This window comes from Odocoileus virginianus, chromosome 6, assembly GCF_023699985.2.
Source record: "Odocoileus virginianus isolate 20LAN1187 ecotype Illinois chromosome 6, Ovbor_1.2, whole genome shotgun sequence".
Classification (NCBI taxonomy): domain Eukaryota; kingdom Metazoa; phylum Chordata; class Mammalia; order Artiodactyla; family Cervidae; genus Odocoileus; species Odocoileus virginianus.
In genome coordinates this window covers 7,840,949-7,861,373 of record NC_069679.1, presented here as the reverse complement: position 1 = coordinate 7,861,373, position 20,425 = coordinate 7,840,949, and the positions used below count along the sequence as shown (strand labels likewise).

Here is a 20,425-nt window from a genome sequence, read left to right as displayed (position 1 = left end):
GGTATTAAAGTCTCCCACTATTACTGTGTTACTATTAATTTCCTCTTTCATACTTGTTAGCGTTTGCCTTACATATTGCGGTGCTCCGATGTTGGGCGCATATATATTTATAATTGTTATATCTTCTTCTTGGATTGATCCTTTGATCATTATGTAGTGTCCTTCTTTGTCTCTTTTCACAGCCTTTATTTGAAAGTCTATTTTATCTGATATGAGTATTGCAACTCCTGCTTTCTTTTGGTCTCCGTTTGCGTGAAGTATTTTTTCCAGCCCTTCATTTTCAGTCTGTATGTGTCCCTTGTTTTGAGGTGGGTCTCTTGTAGACAGCATATATAGGGGTCTTGCTTTTGTATCCATTCAGCCAGCCTTTGTCTTTTGGTTGGGGCACTCAACCCATTTACATTTAAGGTAATTATTGATAGGTATGGTCCCATTGCCATTTACTTTGTTGTTTTGGGTTCGCATTTATACAACCTTTCTGTGTTTCCTGTCTAGAAAAGATCCTTTAGCATTTGTTGAAGAGCTGGTTTGGTGGTGCTGAATTCTCTTGGCTTTTGCTTGCCTGTAAAGCTTTTTAATTCTCCTTCATATCTGAATGAGATCCTTGCTGGGTACAGTAATCTAGGTTGTAGGTTATCCTCTTTCATTACTTGAAGTATGTCCTGCCATTCCCTTCTAGCCTGAAGGGTTTCTATTGATAGATCACCTGTTATCCTTATGGGAATCCCTTTGTGTGTTACTTGTTTTTTCTCCCTTGCTGCTTTTAATATTTGTTCTTTGTGTTTGATCTTTGTTAATTTGATTAAAATGTGTCTTGGGGTGTTTCGCCTTGGGTTTATCCTGTTTGGGACTCTCTGGGTTTCTTGGACTTGGGTGGCTATTTCCTTCCCCATTTTAGGGAAGTTTTCAGCTATTATCTCCTCGAGTATTTTCTCATGGCCTTTCTTTTTGTCTTCTTCTTCTGGAACTCCTATGATTCGAATGTTGGGGCGTTTCACATTGTCCCAGAGGTCCCTGAGGTTGTCCTCATTTCTTTTGATTCTTTTTTCTTTTTTCCTCTCTGCTTCATTTATTTCCACCATTTTATCTTCTACCTCACTTATCCTATCTTCCGTCTCTGTTATTCTACTGTTGGTTCCCTCCAGAGTGTTTTTGATCTCATTTATTGCATTATTCATTTTTAATTGACCCTTTTTTATTTCTTCTAGGTCCTTATTAAACATTTCTTGCATCTTCTCAATCTTTGTCTCCAGGCTATTTATCTGTAACTCCATTTTGTTTTCAAGATTTTGGATCATTTTTATTATCATTATTCTAAATTCTTTTTCAGGTAGATTCCCTATCTCCTCCTCTTTTGTTTGATTTGGTGGGCATTTTTCACGTTCCTTTACCTGTTGGGAACTTCTCTGCCTTTTCATCTTGTTTAGATTGCTGTGTCTGGAGTGGGCTTTCTGTATTCTGGTGGTCTGTGGTTCCTTTTTAATGTGGAGGTTTCACCCAGTGGGTAGGGTTGGACAATTGGCTTGTCACGGTTTCCTGGTTAGGGAAGTTTGTGTCGGTGTTCTGGTACGTGGAACTGGATTTCTTCTCTCTGGAGTGCAATGGAGTGTCCAGTAATGAGTTTTGAGATGGGTCTATGTGTTAGGTGTGACTCTGGGCAGCCTGTATGTTGACACTCAGGTCTATGTTCCTGCGTTGCTAAAGAATTTGCGTGGTATGTCTTGCTCTGGAACTTATTGGCTCTTGGGTGGTGGTTGCTTTCATTGTAGGTATGGAGGCTTTTGGATGGTCTCTTATTACTTAATGTTCCATGTAGTCAGGAGTTTTCTGGTGTTCTCAGGTTTTGGCCTTAAGTCTCCTGCCTCTGGATTTCAGTTTTATTCTTCCAGTAGTCTCAAGACTTCTCCAACTATACAGCACTGATAATAAAACTTCTAGGTTAATGGTGAAAAGATTCTCCAACATGAGGGACACCCAGAGAGGTTCACAGAGTTACATGAAGAAGAAGAGAGGGAGGAGGGATATAGAGATGAGCAGGAGGAGAAAAGGGGGACTCAAGAGGAGAGAGACAGATCTACGCAGTTGTCTGTTCCCAAAGTGTTCTCCATAGCCCAGATAACCACAAAGATTCACAGAATTGGATTGGGAAGGGAAGGGGAAAGGAGGAAACAGAGGTGTTCTGAGGTAGAAAACGGAGAGTCAAAAGTGGGAGAGAGTAATCAATACACTCCTGAGTAAAAATGGGTACTGAATATTGGATTCTTAAATGTCCAAAATTGATATCAAATACTGAAGAAAAAGATTAAATATCTAGAGTAGAGGTTAGACTCTTAAAAATACAATATTAAAAACAAAAACAAAAAAATTTAGAAATATATATGAAGTTTGGTTTAAAAATATGGCTTCTCTTTTTTTTTTTTTTTGCAAGGTTATAGTGAAATGAAAATGAAAATTAAGGAGTAATAGAGGAGTAATAGAGGACTTTAAAAGAAAATAGGAGAAAAAAAAACAAGAAAAAAAATTTTTTTCCTAATTAAAAAAAATAGTAAAAATATATGAAAATGAAAATGAAAGTTAAGGAGTAATGGGGGAGTGATAGGGAATTTTAAAAGAAAATAAAAGAGAAAAAATTAAAAAAGAAAAAAATTTTTTAATTAAAAAAAAAAAAAGTAAAAATATATCTAGGACTTTCTCTGGAGCCATTGCTGTCAGTGTGGGTTCAGTTCAGTTTCAGATAGCTCCTCGTTCCAGCTTACACTTCTTGATATCTATAGGCCCCTTCCGGTGTAGTCGGTGTTATCTACAGGGATTTTAATCTGTTACACCGGTCCCTTCTGAAGCGGTTCCCTTTGTTTATTTGGCTTCTGTTTGCCGGTCTCTTCAGTGTCTAACTTCTGCCCTAACACAGGCGGGCGGAGGTGGTCTCTTGTTGAGGTTCGCTTGTTCAGTCACGCGCTGAGGGGAGGGCGGGGAGCTGCAGACAGATACCGCTCTGTGTGGATAGCACTCACCGTGTTCCGGCCACACTGGGTTTGCCTCGCTCACAAGTGTGTGTGCTTTCCCCGTCTACACTGCTCAGGCTCCCGGCTGCTCTATATGGAGCGAGCCCTGCATTGCGTGCAGTTCCAGTTTTCGGGTACTCCACAAAAGTACAGACTCGGTTGGGCCTGCGTTTTATGCCTTCCCCAACCGGAGCAGCTCAGGCAGCCAGGAGCTTGACGGGTGCACCCTCCCCAGGTGCAGTGCGCCTTCTCCCCTCCGCGGTCCCAGCCTGTTTCTGCATGTGCCAGTCTGGTGCATGCACCTTGTGTCTATTCTTGGGAGCTGGCCTCTAGCCACGACCCTCCCGGCAGATGTCGACCATCCAGAATCTCAGGAGGTCTTTGGTTAGAAACTGGAGGCCTGTTTGCAGTTTGTTAGGGGTGCCGTCTCGGGGGCCGAGTTTGCCCCTTTCCCCTTCCCCCTGCCTCCTGCCTCCGGCGGGGATGGGCCTGTCCGCAGCCGGCTAGCTCTTCTCTGGAATTGCTCAGTCCCTATGTTCAGCGAATGGCCGGCAGTGTGTTCGGGCCGGTTAATTTTCTCTCTCTCTCTCTCTCTCTCTCTCGCTATCCCTCAGTTTAAGTTGCTGTCTCACATTAGCTCCCTCCGATTGCCCTCAGGGCATTCGGCCGGGTCCTGACCCTAAGCAATGCCGCCCGCTCCTCTCCGTTCCGCCCCCACTTGCTGGTGGCGGATGCGGGTGTCTGGGGTACTTTTCTGCTGGGAGTTGCTTTTAGGCATGTAATCTGTGGGTTTTATTTATTTTTCCTCCCCTTAGGTTCCCCTCCGAGATTCGAAAACTTCCCCCAGACCCGCCCGTGAGAGGGTTTCCTGGTGTTTGGAAACCTCCTCTATTATGACTCCCTTCCCAGGACAGGTCTCCGTCCCTAGCTATTTTGTCTCTCCCTTTATCCTCTATATTCTGTCCTACCTCCTTTTGAAGACAATGGGCTGCTTTTCTGGGCGCCTGATGTCCTCTGCTAGTGATCATAAGTTGTTTTGTGGAGTTTGCTAAGTGTTCAAATGTTCTTTCGATGAATTTGTAGGGGAGGAAGTGGTCTCCCCGTCCTATTCCTCCGCCATCTTGGCTCCTCCCCCCCCCGCCCCCACTTCTTTTAACACTTGACAAACAACAAAATGATGTTCTTGGTGGAAAATATCAACAATGAAAACCACTGATTTTGTGTTTCAAGGTACTGTCAAAGAGCAGAACTCCCCTTTTGTACTTGTTTCTATATTGAAAACAAATGTAGGGACTTCCCTGGTGGTCCATCTGCCTTCCAGTGCAAAGGACGCAGGTTCAATCCCAGGTCGGGGAACTAAGACCCCACAAGCTGTGGGGCAACTAAGCCCACACCACAACTCCTGAATCCATGTACCCCAACTAGAGAAAGCCCGAGTGTTGCCATGGAGAGCCCGCATGCTGCAACTAAGACGTGATGCAGCCAAAATAAATAAATAATAGTTTTAAAAAACACATGCATATTTTCTTTTTAACTATCACATTCCCAGAAAATTCTTCTTTGATAATCATTATTTGTTGACATTCTTAAAAGTTTCTTTTTAAAAAACATTTACATATATCTTCTTATTGCTTTTATGTACATTAAAATTATCACAAGATTGAGCTTATTTTTCCCTTAGAAATAAAAGGGAGTTACAAAATTCCATATCATCTTTAGAATCACAAGTTAACAAGTCTAAGAATCTTCACCCTAAAAACAAAGTGAAAGTGGATTTTTGATGGCCATGGACTAATAGAAGGTATACCCTGCCTTCTGAGAGCTTTCAAACCATAAAGGAAACTGATTCTTTCCCTCTATGATGTAAAAGTGTATGTACATACAGCATAAACATGTGACACACACTCTGGAATACATACTAAGGCAAATGTCTCTCAGGAAACTATATTCTTTAAAATCACAGAAATATAGTGCTCGCCATTACTCAAACAGTGATGACAAGTAAATGAAATATCAATCATGTAGGCTGTCAACCTTATGGGACAGCAATAACTGTTAACAAGTAGTCTGGAAAAATTGTCCGAAAATGACTTGTCCTCAGCACACAAGTATTTGAGGTTTCCATGGAAAATTAAGATGCCAGTGGCTATTTGGAACATTGCACAGGTATTCTTTTTAATGGGAAATTTGCTGGTTATTGATCCACGGCATGTACCCTCTTGCTTCTGGAAGGCTGCAAGCAACTTTCCAATCAGTAGCTGTCAAAAAAATTACTGCCTTTTTATACTGATACAAGACAACAGGAGTGGTGGTGTTCTCCTATACTTAATGCTTTTCTTTAATTAACTGCTATGTACAATAGGTTAGTAATTTCAGTTACTACTTGACCACAGTCCTAGAAATCAAAACAAATAAAATATCCTTATGCTTTATCTAACAAATTAATTATAGAGTTGTCTGAAACTGGTGCTTGGGGTCAAGTTTGAAAACAAATAACCTCACATGTAAAGGGTCAGAACAGGTGCAAGGTATTTTTTTCCTACTATAAAACCTTGCATGCATGAAATTGACCTGTTTTCCGACTTTATTTATTTACCTCACAAAATATATAAATAAAAATGGTTTCCCTTTCATTTCTGAGCTGTGCCAATTCAACTGGCAAAGTCATACATACTTTTATAACCATTGTAGGAATTTTTTTAGCAATCTATAAACATCTCTTTGTACACTGATTAACACAGTCACAGTAATGATATTAAGCATTCCACTTGACAGTTTCTTCAAAGCAAGTGGTTAGGATTTGTTTTTTTGTTTTCTACAATTCTTCTAAATCCAAGGAACGTTTTCTCCTGCTAAAATACAGGGTTTGATCTGTGTTCATATTAACACAGAATCTTGTGTTCCACACATCAAAGGAATTCACCCTCAAGGACAAACTATAAAGGGCAGTAAGCTAACCCATGGTATGGGCCCACTCTAGGCAACTGACCCCTCGGGAGCGGGCCTGGTGATGGCTGAGTGGCTGCCAAGGGGCTCGGAGCTAGGCCACTGCTCACATGGCACTCCTTAGTGGACAGGACCTCCCGGCATGGAGCAGTCCCGACGAGCCACAAGGCCTGTGCTGCCCAGAGAGATGAGCAAGGCATGGAGACGAGTTAGAGACTCAAGCCCTGGGATTTCAGTACTGGCCACTTTCAACTGATGAGCTCAGTGAGGAAATGCTCACGGTGTCTCAGTTTACTCAGCTGTAAAATGAAGGTGGTATGTACCCACAGGATTATTGTGAGACTCACATGAGAAAATATGAGAGCACTTAACAAGTTATAAAGCAAGTTCCTTTTAGAGCTTCATCCTCTCTCAGGGTTTTATATATTTTCCCTTTAGAGGGATTCTTTCCAATTTTGTTCTAAATAGTGATAAAATAAACAACAATGACAAAGACTAGGTTTGTACTGCTGCTGCTAAGTCACTTCAGTCGTGTCCGGCTCTGTGCGACCCTATAGATGGCAGCCCACCAGGCTTCCCCGTCCCTGGGATTCTCCGGGCAAGAACACTGGAGTGGGTTGCCATTTCCTTCTCCAATGCACAAAAGTGAAAGTGAAATCGCTCAGTCATGTCCGACTCTTAGCAACCCCATGGACTGCAGCCTACCAGGCTCCTCTGTCCATGGGATTTTCCAGGCTAGAGTACTGGAGTGGGGTGCCATTGCCTTCTCCGAGGTTTGTACTAGAAAAACAAAATGAAAAGACAACCAACCAAACCAAACCAAAGTCTAAATCTTTTACACCAAGGTATTTATTAATGATATGGTTTAGACAGAAAAGTAACAAAGTGATCATGATAACATTAATAGAGCTGTAATTTGAAGTTATCCAAAAAGCTTTCTTAGCTCAACCTCTATTATCCTATCCAGCTTTCATTACCTCTAACACAAAGCCTGGCACATAGTAGGTGTCTGATACCTACTGACTGAAATGGAGTCTGATACCAATTCTGCCATTTATTAATCTGCACAGCCTTTAGGAGGTCATTTAACCTCATTGAACCTTAGTTTCCTCTGAATGAGAGTAAAGATAGCTTCTCTATTATATAGGGTTACTGTGAAGCTCAAAATTAAACTGCAGCAATAGAATTAGTGAAGGTATTTGTAAATGGTAATGACAAGTAGTTGAGAGATTTAAAAGTGAACCTCCTAACAGTGAAACAATATTAAGCACAGCGCTTTCTAAGTAGAAGTGTTCCAGGATTTAAAGACACAAAAACGGTATGTATGAAAAATACAAAAGACTGCATTCATTCTGAACACGTCAGCAGCAGTTATAAAACGTTGTTTTCTCTGGTATCCCCTGTAGAATCTGTTACATGCAGTAATTGCAGCAATAATCAATAAGCTAACTGAGTAAAAGATTAATCAGTTTTGTGATTGCTAATGGAATCTCCAGTACCAGACTCAGATTAGTTTCAAAGTCCCTCTGAGATGTTCCTCAAAATCCTTAAACAATTTTAATAAGGATGTGACAAAGTTTAGCACAGTTATCCAAAAATCTAATTAATTTGAAACAGAGGGCCAGATTCAACAAGGGATAACAAGTACAATTTTTGGCTTTGTTCTGTTTGCAAGTTTATCATACCGTATTCCTATTTGTTATGAACCTAATTCTAATTCTAACAGCACAATCCAATCAATAATTACAACACTTTTTTCTTCATGGAAATCTGCCACATAAAAACTTGAGTTCCAAAACAGCACAGTTTAATTTTACAAGGCACAAGTCCTCTGTTGAAAGGAGAGAAAACAAAGAAACAGCAAGACAGATACACCCAGAAATAACTCCCACTCACTGAATACCTACCCTGTGTCAGGCTCAATACTGATACAGAGTTCCTCAACCTCCTGCCAAGTCTATGATTAATTTTTCCACCCAAAACTATTCCCTTTCTTGTCCCACCTCCGTTCCCCTCAGTATTAAGGAGTATCAAAAAAAAAAAAAAAAACAACAGGTGGGATTGAACCTTAAGTACCCTTCAGGGCCCTCCTGGGTTCAAAAGCCCCTCTGCGCCCCCTGTTTCTTGTTGGAGAAAAAGGCTTTAGTCTCCTAGGCTTCCTTGAGTTCCAAAGAGCAGATTCAAGGAGTAAATTATTAGGACAACAGAATCACAGAACTGCTAGTTCCTCCGGAAGGGATATTATTAACAATCTGATGCATATGTGTTCTATAGAAACTGTTATATAGGGTTACTGTGAAGCCAAAGGCGTTTGCAATGATTAGTGGTTGAGAGATTTAAAAGTGAGGTGGAAGATGGTAACTACTTGCTGACCACAGCACTGGACCCCAGGCTGCTTGGAACCAGAAGGCTGAGATTCCTGAAACCTTACCCTGTAACCTCACCTCCAAGCAGTCAGAAGAAGGTCCATGAGCTGATCAACTTCCTATGACCCCCACCCTTCACACTGTCTTTAAAAACCCCAACCTGAAAGCCATGGAGGAGTTTAGGTCTTTGGACCATGAGCTCCCCATTCTCCTGGCTTGGTGCCTGGCAAATAAACCTTCACTTCACTACAAATGGCCACTGTCAAGAGCGTTCTGTACCTCATGCACATGAGTCCTTGCTTGGTAACAATACTAGGTATTTACATTTATTCATCCAATTTCTCACAACCCTACCCTATTCTAGGAATATCATTACACCGATTTGACAAAAGTAGCAAACGATTTATCAATCAACCAAGAAAGATAATCCTTTCATTCTAGTCCATGCACTCAGAACATAAAATGTTTGTTTGCTAGTTGAGAGTCAAAAGGTAAGTTATTCTCATTTATGACTAAAGATGCTGTCTGTCTGTCATGCAATGCAAATGAAATACCATATTTTATTGCCATCAATTTACTATGGTGTTTTGTATTTTGGTTGTGTATTAAAATATAATCATGTTTTTTCTTTTTTTAAAGATGAGCTATCTCCTATTGCTCATTCCTCAAAAGATTTAACTAAAGCAGGCTACTGGGTGGACTGCTGAGCTGGTGGAGAGCCTGGCTTCTTCACTGTCACCCATATGAGGGAAGGCATGGCACCTGACCTCTGAGAGACCAGGGATGGTGGGAAGACATTAAGATAATGCAGATCCCTGTGCTGGCTGGTGACTTCTCCTCTTTCTTCAGGGACTCCACCACCCCTTCACATTTTCCTTCTACCTCTCTTACCACACTGCTCAGTTTCCCGTAAGTGATTCTTTCCCCATTCCTCCTTTAAATGCTCGAGCTTCCCGTGACTTTTCATCAACCTTTGTTTTTTTATTTTATCCTCTCCTTGAGTTAACTTCAGCCACTTTGAAGGTTTCAATTACCAGAGGAGTCACTAAGACTAATTAGGAGCTGATGAATCACAAACCTTTATTTCCAGCCCAGATTTCTCTCCTAAGATTTAGAACATACCCAATTGGTTGTCCAGAGGCCCCTTAAATTCAACAGGGCCCCACCTCTCCCACCCTCCCTCATGCCCTAGGCCTGTCCTCCAACATATGGGTTCACCATCTGGATGAATGAAATCGCCATGACCTAGCTTCCCAAACCAGCTATCTGGGAGTCCTCCAGACCATTCCTTTCCTTCTTCCCCACATCTAGTCAACCACCATTCTTACTAACTCTACATTCCCCCCCCGATCATATCCTCACGCTAGGGCCCTCCATGATCGAGCCTACCTGCCTTCGCAACCTCATCTCAACCCTCCTCGCACTGTCCATACCACACTGATCATAGGCTGTGCCTCCTGAGGGCACCAGGCATCCTTTCACCTGGGCCTTTGAACACTCTTCCAAGTCCCCTTGTCCTTGCTACTCCACCTAGACACCACTCTCTTCAGGAAGCCTTATCTGTCTCAGATAAGCTAGATCAGGTGCTCCTTCTCTGAGCTCACAGAACACCAAATGCTTAGGCACATGAGAGCACTGATCATTCTGCCTGGTAATTCTGAGTCTTTCCTGTCCTCCCACACGAAACACAAAAAAGTTAACTTTTTTGTTAACTTCCCTGACTGAACCATGAGCTCCCTGAAGGAGTGAACTATATGTTCACTGTACCTCTACCACCTAGCATAGGGCTTGGCTAGATACTTGCCATCCCATAAATATTTACTGTATGAAAAGCTGGCTGGAGGCTTCCCCGGTGGCTCCGTGGTAGAGAGTCTGCCTGCCAACGCAGGAGACAGTTTCAATCCCTGATCTGAGAGGATCCCACGTGCCACAGAGCAGCTAAGCCCACACGCCACACTACTGAGCCCGTGCTGTGGAGCCCAGGAGCCACAGCTACTGAAGCCCACGTGCCCTACAGCCTGCGCTCTGCAAGAAGGGAGGCCACGACTGTAAGCCTCTCACTGCAGTGAAGAGCAGCCCCACTCTCTGCAGCTCGACCAAGTCCACGTGTAGCAACAAAGACCCAGGACAGCCAAAACAAAAAACAAACAAACAAACAAAAAACTGGCTCAATGAATAAACAGGCAAATCAGTGAGCGAGCTCAGGTCCCATCTCTGCATTGACCAGCCATGTGACCTTGAGAAAGGCAACTTGTTTGTGCCTCAGTATGCTCAGCTGTAAATATGAAAAAAATAACTGCCTTGCTCACCTCATAAAAGTGTCAGGAACATCACAATCACAGAAGCTGGTATATAAGAAACATTTTTATAAAGTACTTGAAAAACATCTTAAAATAGGGCACCACGTTACTATGAATCTCCCACTCCCAAGCTACAGTACATACAAGAAAAATGGCCATAACCATAGGGTGACATAGAAACCACTAAACAAGAATGCCAAAATCTTCAGACCAAGTACAGAGGTAGCATTTAACTAATTGTTTATCAAGGGTGAGTCAGTATGCCCTCAACCCCCCTCAATTAGTACAGCACTATAAATAATAATATAAGTGGAAGGGTACTATAAGGAACATTGTTTCTCCATCTGGAAGTTCATCAAGGGCATGGACCATGTCTCATGTATTTTATTATGTCTTATGCCAGAGGTGTTAATCTGGTATCTATATGGGCCTTGGGAGATCCTTGAAATTCCTGAACTTCTAGGTGAAATGCTGCACTGTGTGAATTTTCTGGGAAAAGAATAAACAACCTTCCTCACATTTTCAAAAAGACCTGTCTCCAAAAAATCTAAGAAGCTAGTGGAGTATCTAGTCATACAGTGTATAGCACTGTACCATATGCATAATGGCCACTCTGCATATGTTCAAGAGGAGAAGGCCAATAGGAAATAATACAGACATGATGACTATGTATTCTCATTGGTTAGATCTTCTAACTTAGTGGCAAGTCTTACATATCAACTCAAATCAAATTCATTTATCATTCTTCTATACATTTATAACAGAAAGGTTTCTAATCTCTCCTTAGCATGCCTCCTAACAGACAATATAAACAGTACAGTATGGGGATATACTTATAAAAAACTAAGCATGCTGGCTTTTTCCTATTAATGATAAAATTTTAAAATTCCTATTTTGTCAATACTGCAAGCATACCCCATTATATGTAGCTGAGCCAGTAATTACAGCAATAATCAATAAACTAACAAACTATTTGCAGTTCATAGTTATATAGTTTTCCTAGTGAAGAACTCAACAATCTTAACTCTGTGAAATGGCTACAAATTCAATTACAACACTACTCAGCTATGTCATCAATTATACTTTCTTTCAACTATTTCTTATACTTTGCATTTAAGAGGTATCCCTTCTGTGATGCTCACCTCTTAAGAAGCACACAGCAGCTCCTTAGTCAAAAATAACATACAAAGCTAATCTATTTTGAATACCAAATTAATAACTATCTTTATTACTTGGCTTCAATCCCTGAAAACTCGTTTCCCCTGCCTTGAGGTGACTGCAAGGCACACATGTTCCTTCTTAAATGACTCTAGACCAAGGGTCCACATATGGTCGTGGACTGATCAGATGAAGAAAAAGAAATCACAATGGAAAGTCTCCCAATGGAAGGTCAACAGGGAGCAACCCCGGGGCCTCTTTGTGAGTCAACATCGCCAGACAAGTGTATGCATTAGTGATCGGAGAATGAAACAGACAGTAAGTTGGCCAAGTTTAATGATAACACTATTTGTTTTGGACAGTAAAACTGTAAAGGATGTTAGGGAACTCCAGATGGTCTTAATAGGAATTGTGGTTTGGACAGCCAACAGCAGATGAAATTCAACTTGGCCAAGTTTCAGGTAATGTGTGTTGGCAGAAGTTTAAACTTGTGTTCAGCGATGAGTCCAAAACTTGTGGGATCCCCTCAGCTGAGGCTTTACTAGTCACCACCATGGCTGGTCTGAGGCACTGTCTACACTGGCCTTTCACTTTATCTCTAAGTTGCAGCAGTTCTGCCATACTTCCAAAGTAGGAGAAGTTTAAATAGCTTCAGGGAACCTACCACTTAAATAAAATGGGAGCATCAGGTCATACAGAGAGCAGGCCAAATGGGACATTCCCTTACAAGTAGACTATTTAGCCAGTTCCAACTGTGTTCAACAAAGATTCAGCCTACTGCTCAAATGTTGTTAAAAAAAATAAATGAAAAAAATGAAAAAATAAAAATAAATAAATAAATGAAAAGGCAGTGAGGAATGAGTAAATAACATGTAACAGAGAGACCTATATAAACAGAGACAACTTGTTTTAATTTCCAATTACAATTTACACTTTTTTGGACATATTATAGTCATGAGTTGAAAATTTACTGAATTCCTCTAACTTTACTGTATTATAGCAAATTTATGTTCACCTTTCAGATATATATAGAAAACACCCCTCAGTATACTATCAAGGGTGAAACAGATCACCAGCCCAGGTTGGATGCATGAGACAAGTGCTCAGGGCTGGTGCACTGGGAAGACCCAGAGGGATGGGGTGGGGAGGGAGGCGGAAGGGGGGATCGGGATGGGGAATACATGTAAATCCACGGTTGATTCATGTCAATGTATGGCAAAAACCACTACAATATTGTAAAGTAATCAGCCTCCAACTAATAAAAATAAGTGGGAAAAAAAAAAACACCCCTCTTGTTTCCAGTAAAACTGGCCCTAAGAGAATGGGTTCATTAGGAGCTGCTAACATGAGCCTAACGCCTTGGCTATGCCCCACAGCAACCTGACTGCTAGAAGTCCATCATCTCCTTCCAGTCCACATCTCTCTGGAAGAGAAGCTTCTACGATAGCCCCTAAGAGCCTAATTGATGTCCTGCATTTTTCGGTCCCCTCGTGTCAGCTGCCTCAACATAGGACCCCAGAGGACCCAAACTGCAGGTCATCCTGAGCCCTCCATAGAGAGGGAGCTGAACCAGGAGCGCAGCCATATTAATGACAAAATATTGGTGGTTCAAAGCCCCAGAATACTCTGGTGCCACCCTGACTGAGGCCTGCTCATGCTGTCTCTTCCTTTGCTTCCACGAGCTACCTAATAATCTGATGCAAACTTCCATCTGTTTCTGCTTCCTGTTAGCAAAAATGTCCTGAGGTATTTCAAAGAAGGGCTAAATAAGGGGCCACTACATTCTTATCACTATTTCAAGGACATCCATGTGTCCCAGATAACATAGAGAAGAGAGTTAAAATAATCTGCCTCTGAAAAGAAGTTTCATTCTCTGATGAGGATGAGAAAAAAATACAAAAATTTTACTTACAGCTTGGAGCATGACACCATTCCAATTAAAAAAAAAACAAAGCTAAATAATTTCCAACACCATTTATTTATTGTATTCAGTTTTCCTGTCTTGCTCTTTCCAGCGTTTCTCCACCCTACCAGGAGAGTATCGAGTATTACCAAACGTTTGGATGGATCATGACAAAGGAGGGGACTGAAGACCAAGCTATTTTGCTGCATACAAAGTAAGCTGGACCGACTTAATGTGGAGCATGTTTAAAAGCACCATCTGGAGAAGAGCTTCCAATCTCTGCTCTACATAGAAAACTTCCTAATCGTAAAGGCCCTAAGGCTATTAAATGTTTAACAACTAACTGGGCAACACATCCTAAGGTAAAATTCAGCCCTGTAGGAAGGAAACTTCAAAGGCCCAGAGTATTTCTTTACAGTCCTTTTCAAACTCAGGTACACTAACATTCTACTAAATAGCATTATTTTTTTGTTATTAGGAAAACAGTGGTATTTGCAAAGCTTCTTCTGTAGGATCTCAATAAATGCCAAAACTAAAACAACACTTAACCAGGAGTGAAGACTGGATGTCCAGGACCTAGGTGTGTGTCCAGGCCTTCCCATTTATTAGCAATATAACCTCAAACTGAATCTGACCTTGCTGGGCCTCAGTCTCCTTATCTGTAATATGAGACAGTTGGACAAGACCACTAAGGGTTTCTTCCAACTCCACTTGAGCAACTATGATTTTTCCTTTTTTAAAAAAATTTATTAATTGAAGGATATTGCTTTACAGAATTGTGTTGGTTTCTCCATACATCAACATGAATCAGCCATAGGTATACAAATGTCCCCTCCCTCTTAAATCTCCCTCCCACCTCCGTCTCCATCCCACCCCTCTAGGCTACTATAGAGTCCTGGTTTGAGTTCTGAGTCATGCAGCAAATTTCCATTGGCTAGCTATTGAGCAACTACGATTTCTGAAGCAATCTCCAAGTTATGCACACTAGGATAAAGCGAATCATATCCCAATTTACAAGGTGCTACAGAGGTCAAAGAGCATTCTCCCTCATGGTACCCAACATCTAACAAGGTACACTACGGTAAAGTATATCAAAGGGAATACTTACACTCCAATAATACACAATGGCTGCCATAATGGGAGGTGTTACAGTTAAATCCATCCCATATTCTTCTGGCAATGTGGAGAAATGGTGTAAAGAGAGAGATTAGGCAAAACGAAGAAAATAATTCTTATTAATACTGTTTTCCACTCATACAAGCATCTCAGTATCAAGAGAACTAGGTGTAATAAACTCTTTACTAGCCACAGGATTTAGCAGAAACAAATATGAGTCCATTTACAAAAGTAAGATGTACTGCTGAGTTCCCTGAAGAAAGGTCACCTAAAAGCAGAGGTTAACATTAAAATAACCCCCTCCTGTAACTGAGTCTCAATGATAAATAAAGCTTATGATGAATCAAAAATAAGGCCCAGCACTGATGTTTCATGGTGTAAGGAAATGAGGTCAGCACTACCAGACAACAAATACAAAAAGATGGAAGGAGAAAAGCAGTCGATTATTGTCTATCCTTCTAGAAAATGAGAGAGGAAAACAAGAACAAAAAAAAAAAATTAAAACTACTTTAAGGGAGTATTTAACAGGGTCCTTTAAATAGTTAGCAGTGATCAGGTATTTAGTTTTCAGGATATGTAGGTTGGGTGTATTTTTTTTTCTAATAAAGCATTTCAAATTCTAATTAAAAAAATACTTTATGGAGAAATTAAAAAGATACAATAGTGTCAGAGGAAAAGCCATGATCCCAGAAGTGGAATATTCTAACAACATAACTTACAAGAAACAACGCTATAAAAACAGATTGTTGATTAACACAAACTCATAACAAAACGCAGAGAGTGATCACAATGGTGCTGTAATAACACTTGGCTGCTGAATTCTCTCAATACATTAAATATCTCCTTGGAGACCAAATTACTTTACATTTTCTTAAAAGACAATTTATTATAGCTTTGTTTTCTTCTCATTATCTCTTAAAAATATATCTAATGAAGAAAAGAATACAACTTCTAAATAACACATAAAATGGTACTAATGTGTGACAACAGACTTTGGTTTAATGTGCTGGTTATTATTTAACAGCATACAACCTACTGTCATGACAAATCCTTACCACAATGCGACATTCTGTGTCACATGCATCAAAAACCACTGCATGCCATTATTACGGCACACATAAAATTAACAGCCTCGGGCTGCTAGCAATTTAAATAATTGATAAGTTTTCAATTAAAAAGGCAACATTTTCAGGTCTAATACAAAAATCTATTTAAATTACTGATAAAAACTTGTTTCTGTTGGCCCAAAGCCAGAAAATGCTTACATCCAATGGGGGAAAAAATTCTGCAAGTTTCAACTCAGACACTGTAGCTTTTTTTAAAAAGAATGATTAAAGGATTTATGGCAAAAATATGTCTAGTTTTGCTTTCCCCATATGGTTTTTAAAGAAATACTAAAGTGACTGCAAATTTATTGAATTCCACATGAAAAGCACAGCTTTTTTTTTTTTTTTTAAACAGTAAATATGTGGCCCCAAGTCCTGGAATCAAATTTTTTCAGAGCCAAACTGAACTTAAAAAATAAAAGGCCAATACAGGTTTTTAACACCAGGTTGGCAACTGAAGACTATCAACCAAAATCTATTGTGAGGTTAAGTCCAAATTGTTCTCTTTATGGCAAAACTGTAACCCAAAGGAATTTCAACCATAAAACCAAGACAGATCAAAATGGTAGCCAACCAACCTTGTTTGTGCTTTTCTGAGACAGAGCGTCCTCTACTCTTTATGATTCAGTTATTTATCCAGAGCCTGACTCTACATAAACAAAGAGTATTTGATGGTAGAGGCTGCCTGAAGAGATTAAGAGCAAAAGGAAATACAGTTAGGTTTTAAATAACTTAAAACCTGTTATTTCTCTCAGGGATATTTTCATTTTCATTTTAAAATAATCTGCTCCAACATTCACAATCTGGGGAGTGGAGCTCTATCTTGGGGCCTCAGGTTCTTATCTATAAATATCAAGTGAATTAATGAGAAAACTCAGACCTGATCATCTAGACCCCATTCTATGAACCACTGCCAGTTTACAGAAAAAAGTTCTCACCATCCACCGCAAATGAACGAACATAAGAAAAATGTAGTGAGTTTTACATAAAACTCTCTGAGGAATATAACCTTAACCAGTCAGTCTGGAATTTCCTGGTCACCGCTAGTGAGGTAATCCACATGATAGACCCCTGCTGTCCCCGAGCAATGTGACCTAGCCTGAAACCATCAGCTCTTGGCTAAACTGACTTCCTTGTCCTGTCTCCTGCCTACACACGTCTTTAGAGTGCTTTTCTATCTGCTGGATGGGATGTTGCCCAATTCATGAATCATTATATAAAGCCAATAAGATCTTACAAAATGTACTCAGTTTTTTACAATTTTTAAAACTTATTTTTTAATTAAAAAATTTTTTTTAAATCTCATTTTTTAACATATAGGAAGCTCCCAGTACTAATGAGCAAGAGGGTGGGTGGGAGAGCGGCAGAATGAAACAGTGAAGGAGCATGGGCCTTGGCACCAGGAGAAGCTGAACTTATAGTCCATATGCATACTCACACAGCTCTAAGACCTTGGGCATGTCTCTTAGCCAGAGCTTCCTCATCTGAAAGGTAGGGGTGATAATATCTACTTTACAGAGTGATTATTAAAACCAAAGGAAACTAAATACCTTAAGCATCTAGTGTAAAATGGGCACTTAGAAATGGAAATAATTATGACTATCACCATGATCACACATAGTAACACTTCTCAAAGAGCACAGTTTGTTAGCTCTTCCCAAAAGTACGTTTTTGAAAGCACAGTTTTGTGTGAGGTCATGTCAGAGACATAATTGAAGTACATGGATGTCAGCAATGCTCTCTCTGCAGTGGCTGCTGCTGCTGCTGCTAAGTCGCTTCAGTCGTGTCCGACTCTGTGCGACCCCATAGACGGCAGCCCACCAGGCTCCCCCGTCCCTGGGATTCTCCAGGCAAGAGCACTGGAGTGGGTGCCATTTCCTTCTCCAATGCATGAAAGTGAAAAGTGAAAGTGAAGTCGCTCAGTCATGTCCGACTCTTCGCGACCCCATGGACGGCAGCCCACCAGGCTCCCCCGTCCCTGGGATTCTCCAGGCAAGAGGACTGGAGTGGGTGCCATTGCCTTCTCCGCTCTGCAGTGGATACATGTGAAAAAACTAGAACCCATCTGTGTGTGTGTTTTTTCTAAAAATAAGCATGTCACATTCTTAGGAAAAGTAGTCAATCTATCAATACTAGTGCTAGACCTTTCAGCAGACAATCCTACTTTGCCTTTCAAGGTACTGATGAGCCCTGCTCTAAATTCTCAGAGCACAAAGACTCTCAAGTAAGTTAATGTGAAGTCAATGGGAAATTGACTTTTCCTACTCTGCGCTGGTCTGAATGCAACGCTCTGTTAATCATGCCATCCTTCTTGTTCTCTGTTCTCCTACCCTAAATTAAAACTATCGGTGGAAACCCATACAGATATTTTACAGTTTTCATTACAATGAAACAACATTCTGGTTAAAAACCTACAACCTAATCATCTGCTAAGATTAGAGACTCACTGAAAAGCCGGGCGCCAGTTCCATCATTTCCACCATAATACCACTTTGCATTTGTATAGAATTTTTAACTTTTCAAAGGGTTTCACATCTATTATCCCATTTGACCATTACAATGACCCTGTGCAGTAGAAAGGACAAATATTATTATCCACAATTGACAGATGAGGCAACTACTGCCCAGAAAGGTTAAGTGTTTTGCTAAAACCAGGAAGCCGGAGAAGGGCAGTGGTCTCCTGACTTCCAGTCCAATGCTCTCCATCAGACCACTAGAGAAGGTTTTGTACACAGACTGCAAGCTCAGAAAAAATAAAATGAATTAAGAAAAAATAAAGTGAAATAAGAGAAAAGAACAAACCAGGGCTCAGGGAAGCTATTTCTCTCCATAGTAGCTAAATTATTCAAGCTTAGTATTAAAGTTTTAGGAATGTATCCTTTTTTCTTGTTTATCTACTTTGGCCCTGAGACAAATGTTAACGCAAATTTTCACTGAAATTTGAAACACAAAACAAAAGTCATTTCGGGATATATTCAAATCACTTAGATTCAGTAAGTAACCCTGTAGTTCGTTTTAGGGTGGGGTGGTTAGTGCATAAAATCACTGACAGTACATTTGTAAGTCATGTGTCCACATTAAGCCAGCAGCTACATTATAACTACAGTCTGTTTGGAAGGGGTGAAAGAGATCTCCAGTTGAAAGTAGATTTTGAAAAATTTTTTAGAGCCCAGGGGTTCATTTTCAATGAGCCGTTACTTTAAGTACTGCATAAAAAACACAGGAAATTGATAGTCCATTTAGTCTGCACCATACCTAATGCAAAAGTCATTAAGATGCATTATTCTTAATGTTCATGATATGATCAGTAAGTGTCTTTTGAAAAGAATGCCCTTAACTTTCACGTAAGGAAATCCTTAAAAATTTTACATATTGTATAGAAAAATGTTAAGAGCAGCTGTGATTTACTTTCATGTCTTCACTACATCAAGAAACTGCATCCTCAATTACACTAAGATTTTTAGAAAACTCCTCATTAGTAGTATACTTACATATGACAGCATTGCTTTCATTTCTTCATCACTTCTCACTGTAATTCGATCACCATCTTCATCTTCATCTGTTTAAAAAGCAACATAATGTAAGTGATAAGATTTTTTAATATACAAAAGCCATGTCAGCTGGAAACATAATACAATTGGTTTGTACAACTTGATGTCCACATCCTCAACACTGTATTTTGCAGATGCTGACGTTATTAGTTTGTCGTTTTGGCTTTTTGTTCAGAATACAACAGAATCTCAAGAAAGAACTATAAATTTTAGGGACAGCTGAAAATTAAAACATTGCTCATGTCATTTATGACATGAACCTAAGTTAAAATAAATATAGGGATTTTCCTGGCAGTCTAGTGGTTAAGACTCCAAGCTTCCACTGCAGGGAGCATGGGTTCAATCCCTGGTCGGGGAACTAAAGTCACACATGTTGCATGGCACAACCAAATAAATAAATATTTTAAAAATAAAGTAAATACAACTGAAGTATGAACAGGTTTGGCTTGAAGAACTTTAAAAACTGAAGAAAGGCCAGTCTTATTCAACTGTTAGTACTTTTTGCTTTCCCACACAGCACCCTATCCCTCTATTTCTCCATTCTTCCTCTCTCCCGGGAATCTGTCATAACAGCATAATAAAAATGGCTATCATTTACTGAACACTACTATAACACACAGCACTGTGATTTATGCTCCATACACCCTTAAAAGCCTCATAACGATTCTATGATGTGGACAATATGACTTGATTATTATCATTCCCTTTTTACAGAACTGAGAGTGGAAGGTTAACTTACAAAACAATTCTAATACAGTTCTCCTCATAACCCACTTGATCTCTCATTTTCTGAACTGTTTCACTTATACTGAGTACTTTATGACCACAGAAAGCTTCAAATGGTGATTTGCACTACTGTGAAATCATTTAAACGGTCTTAAAACTAGAGGATAATAAGACTTCACAAAATACTGAACAAGAATAAGTAAATCTGAGTAAGCGGATCATCAAAGGAGCCACATCCAAAACAATGTACT

General features: G+C 40.1%; 1 protein-coding gene across 5 annotated transcripts in view; it reads right to left on the bottom strand.

Moving 5' to 3' along the window:
* The window catches only part of MAP2K5 (mitogen-activated protein kinase kinase 5), a 263,311-nt gene that overhangs the window by 219,370 nt on the left and 23,516 nt on the right, over positions 1 to 20,425 (bottom strand). For all 5 annotated transcript variants that reach the window (XM_070468702.1, XM_070468703.1, XM_070468704.1 and 2 more), the window contains exon 3: positions 19,389 to 19,456. In XM_070468702.1, the coding sequence (XP_070324803.1) occupies positions 19,389 to 19,456 (68 nt within the window). The remainder of the gene's footprint in view (positions 1 to 19,388; positions 19,457 to 20,425) is intronic.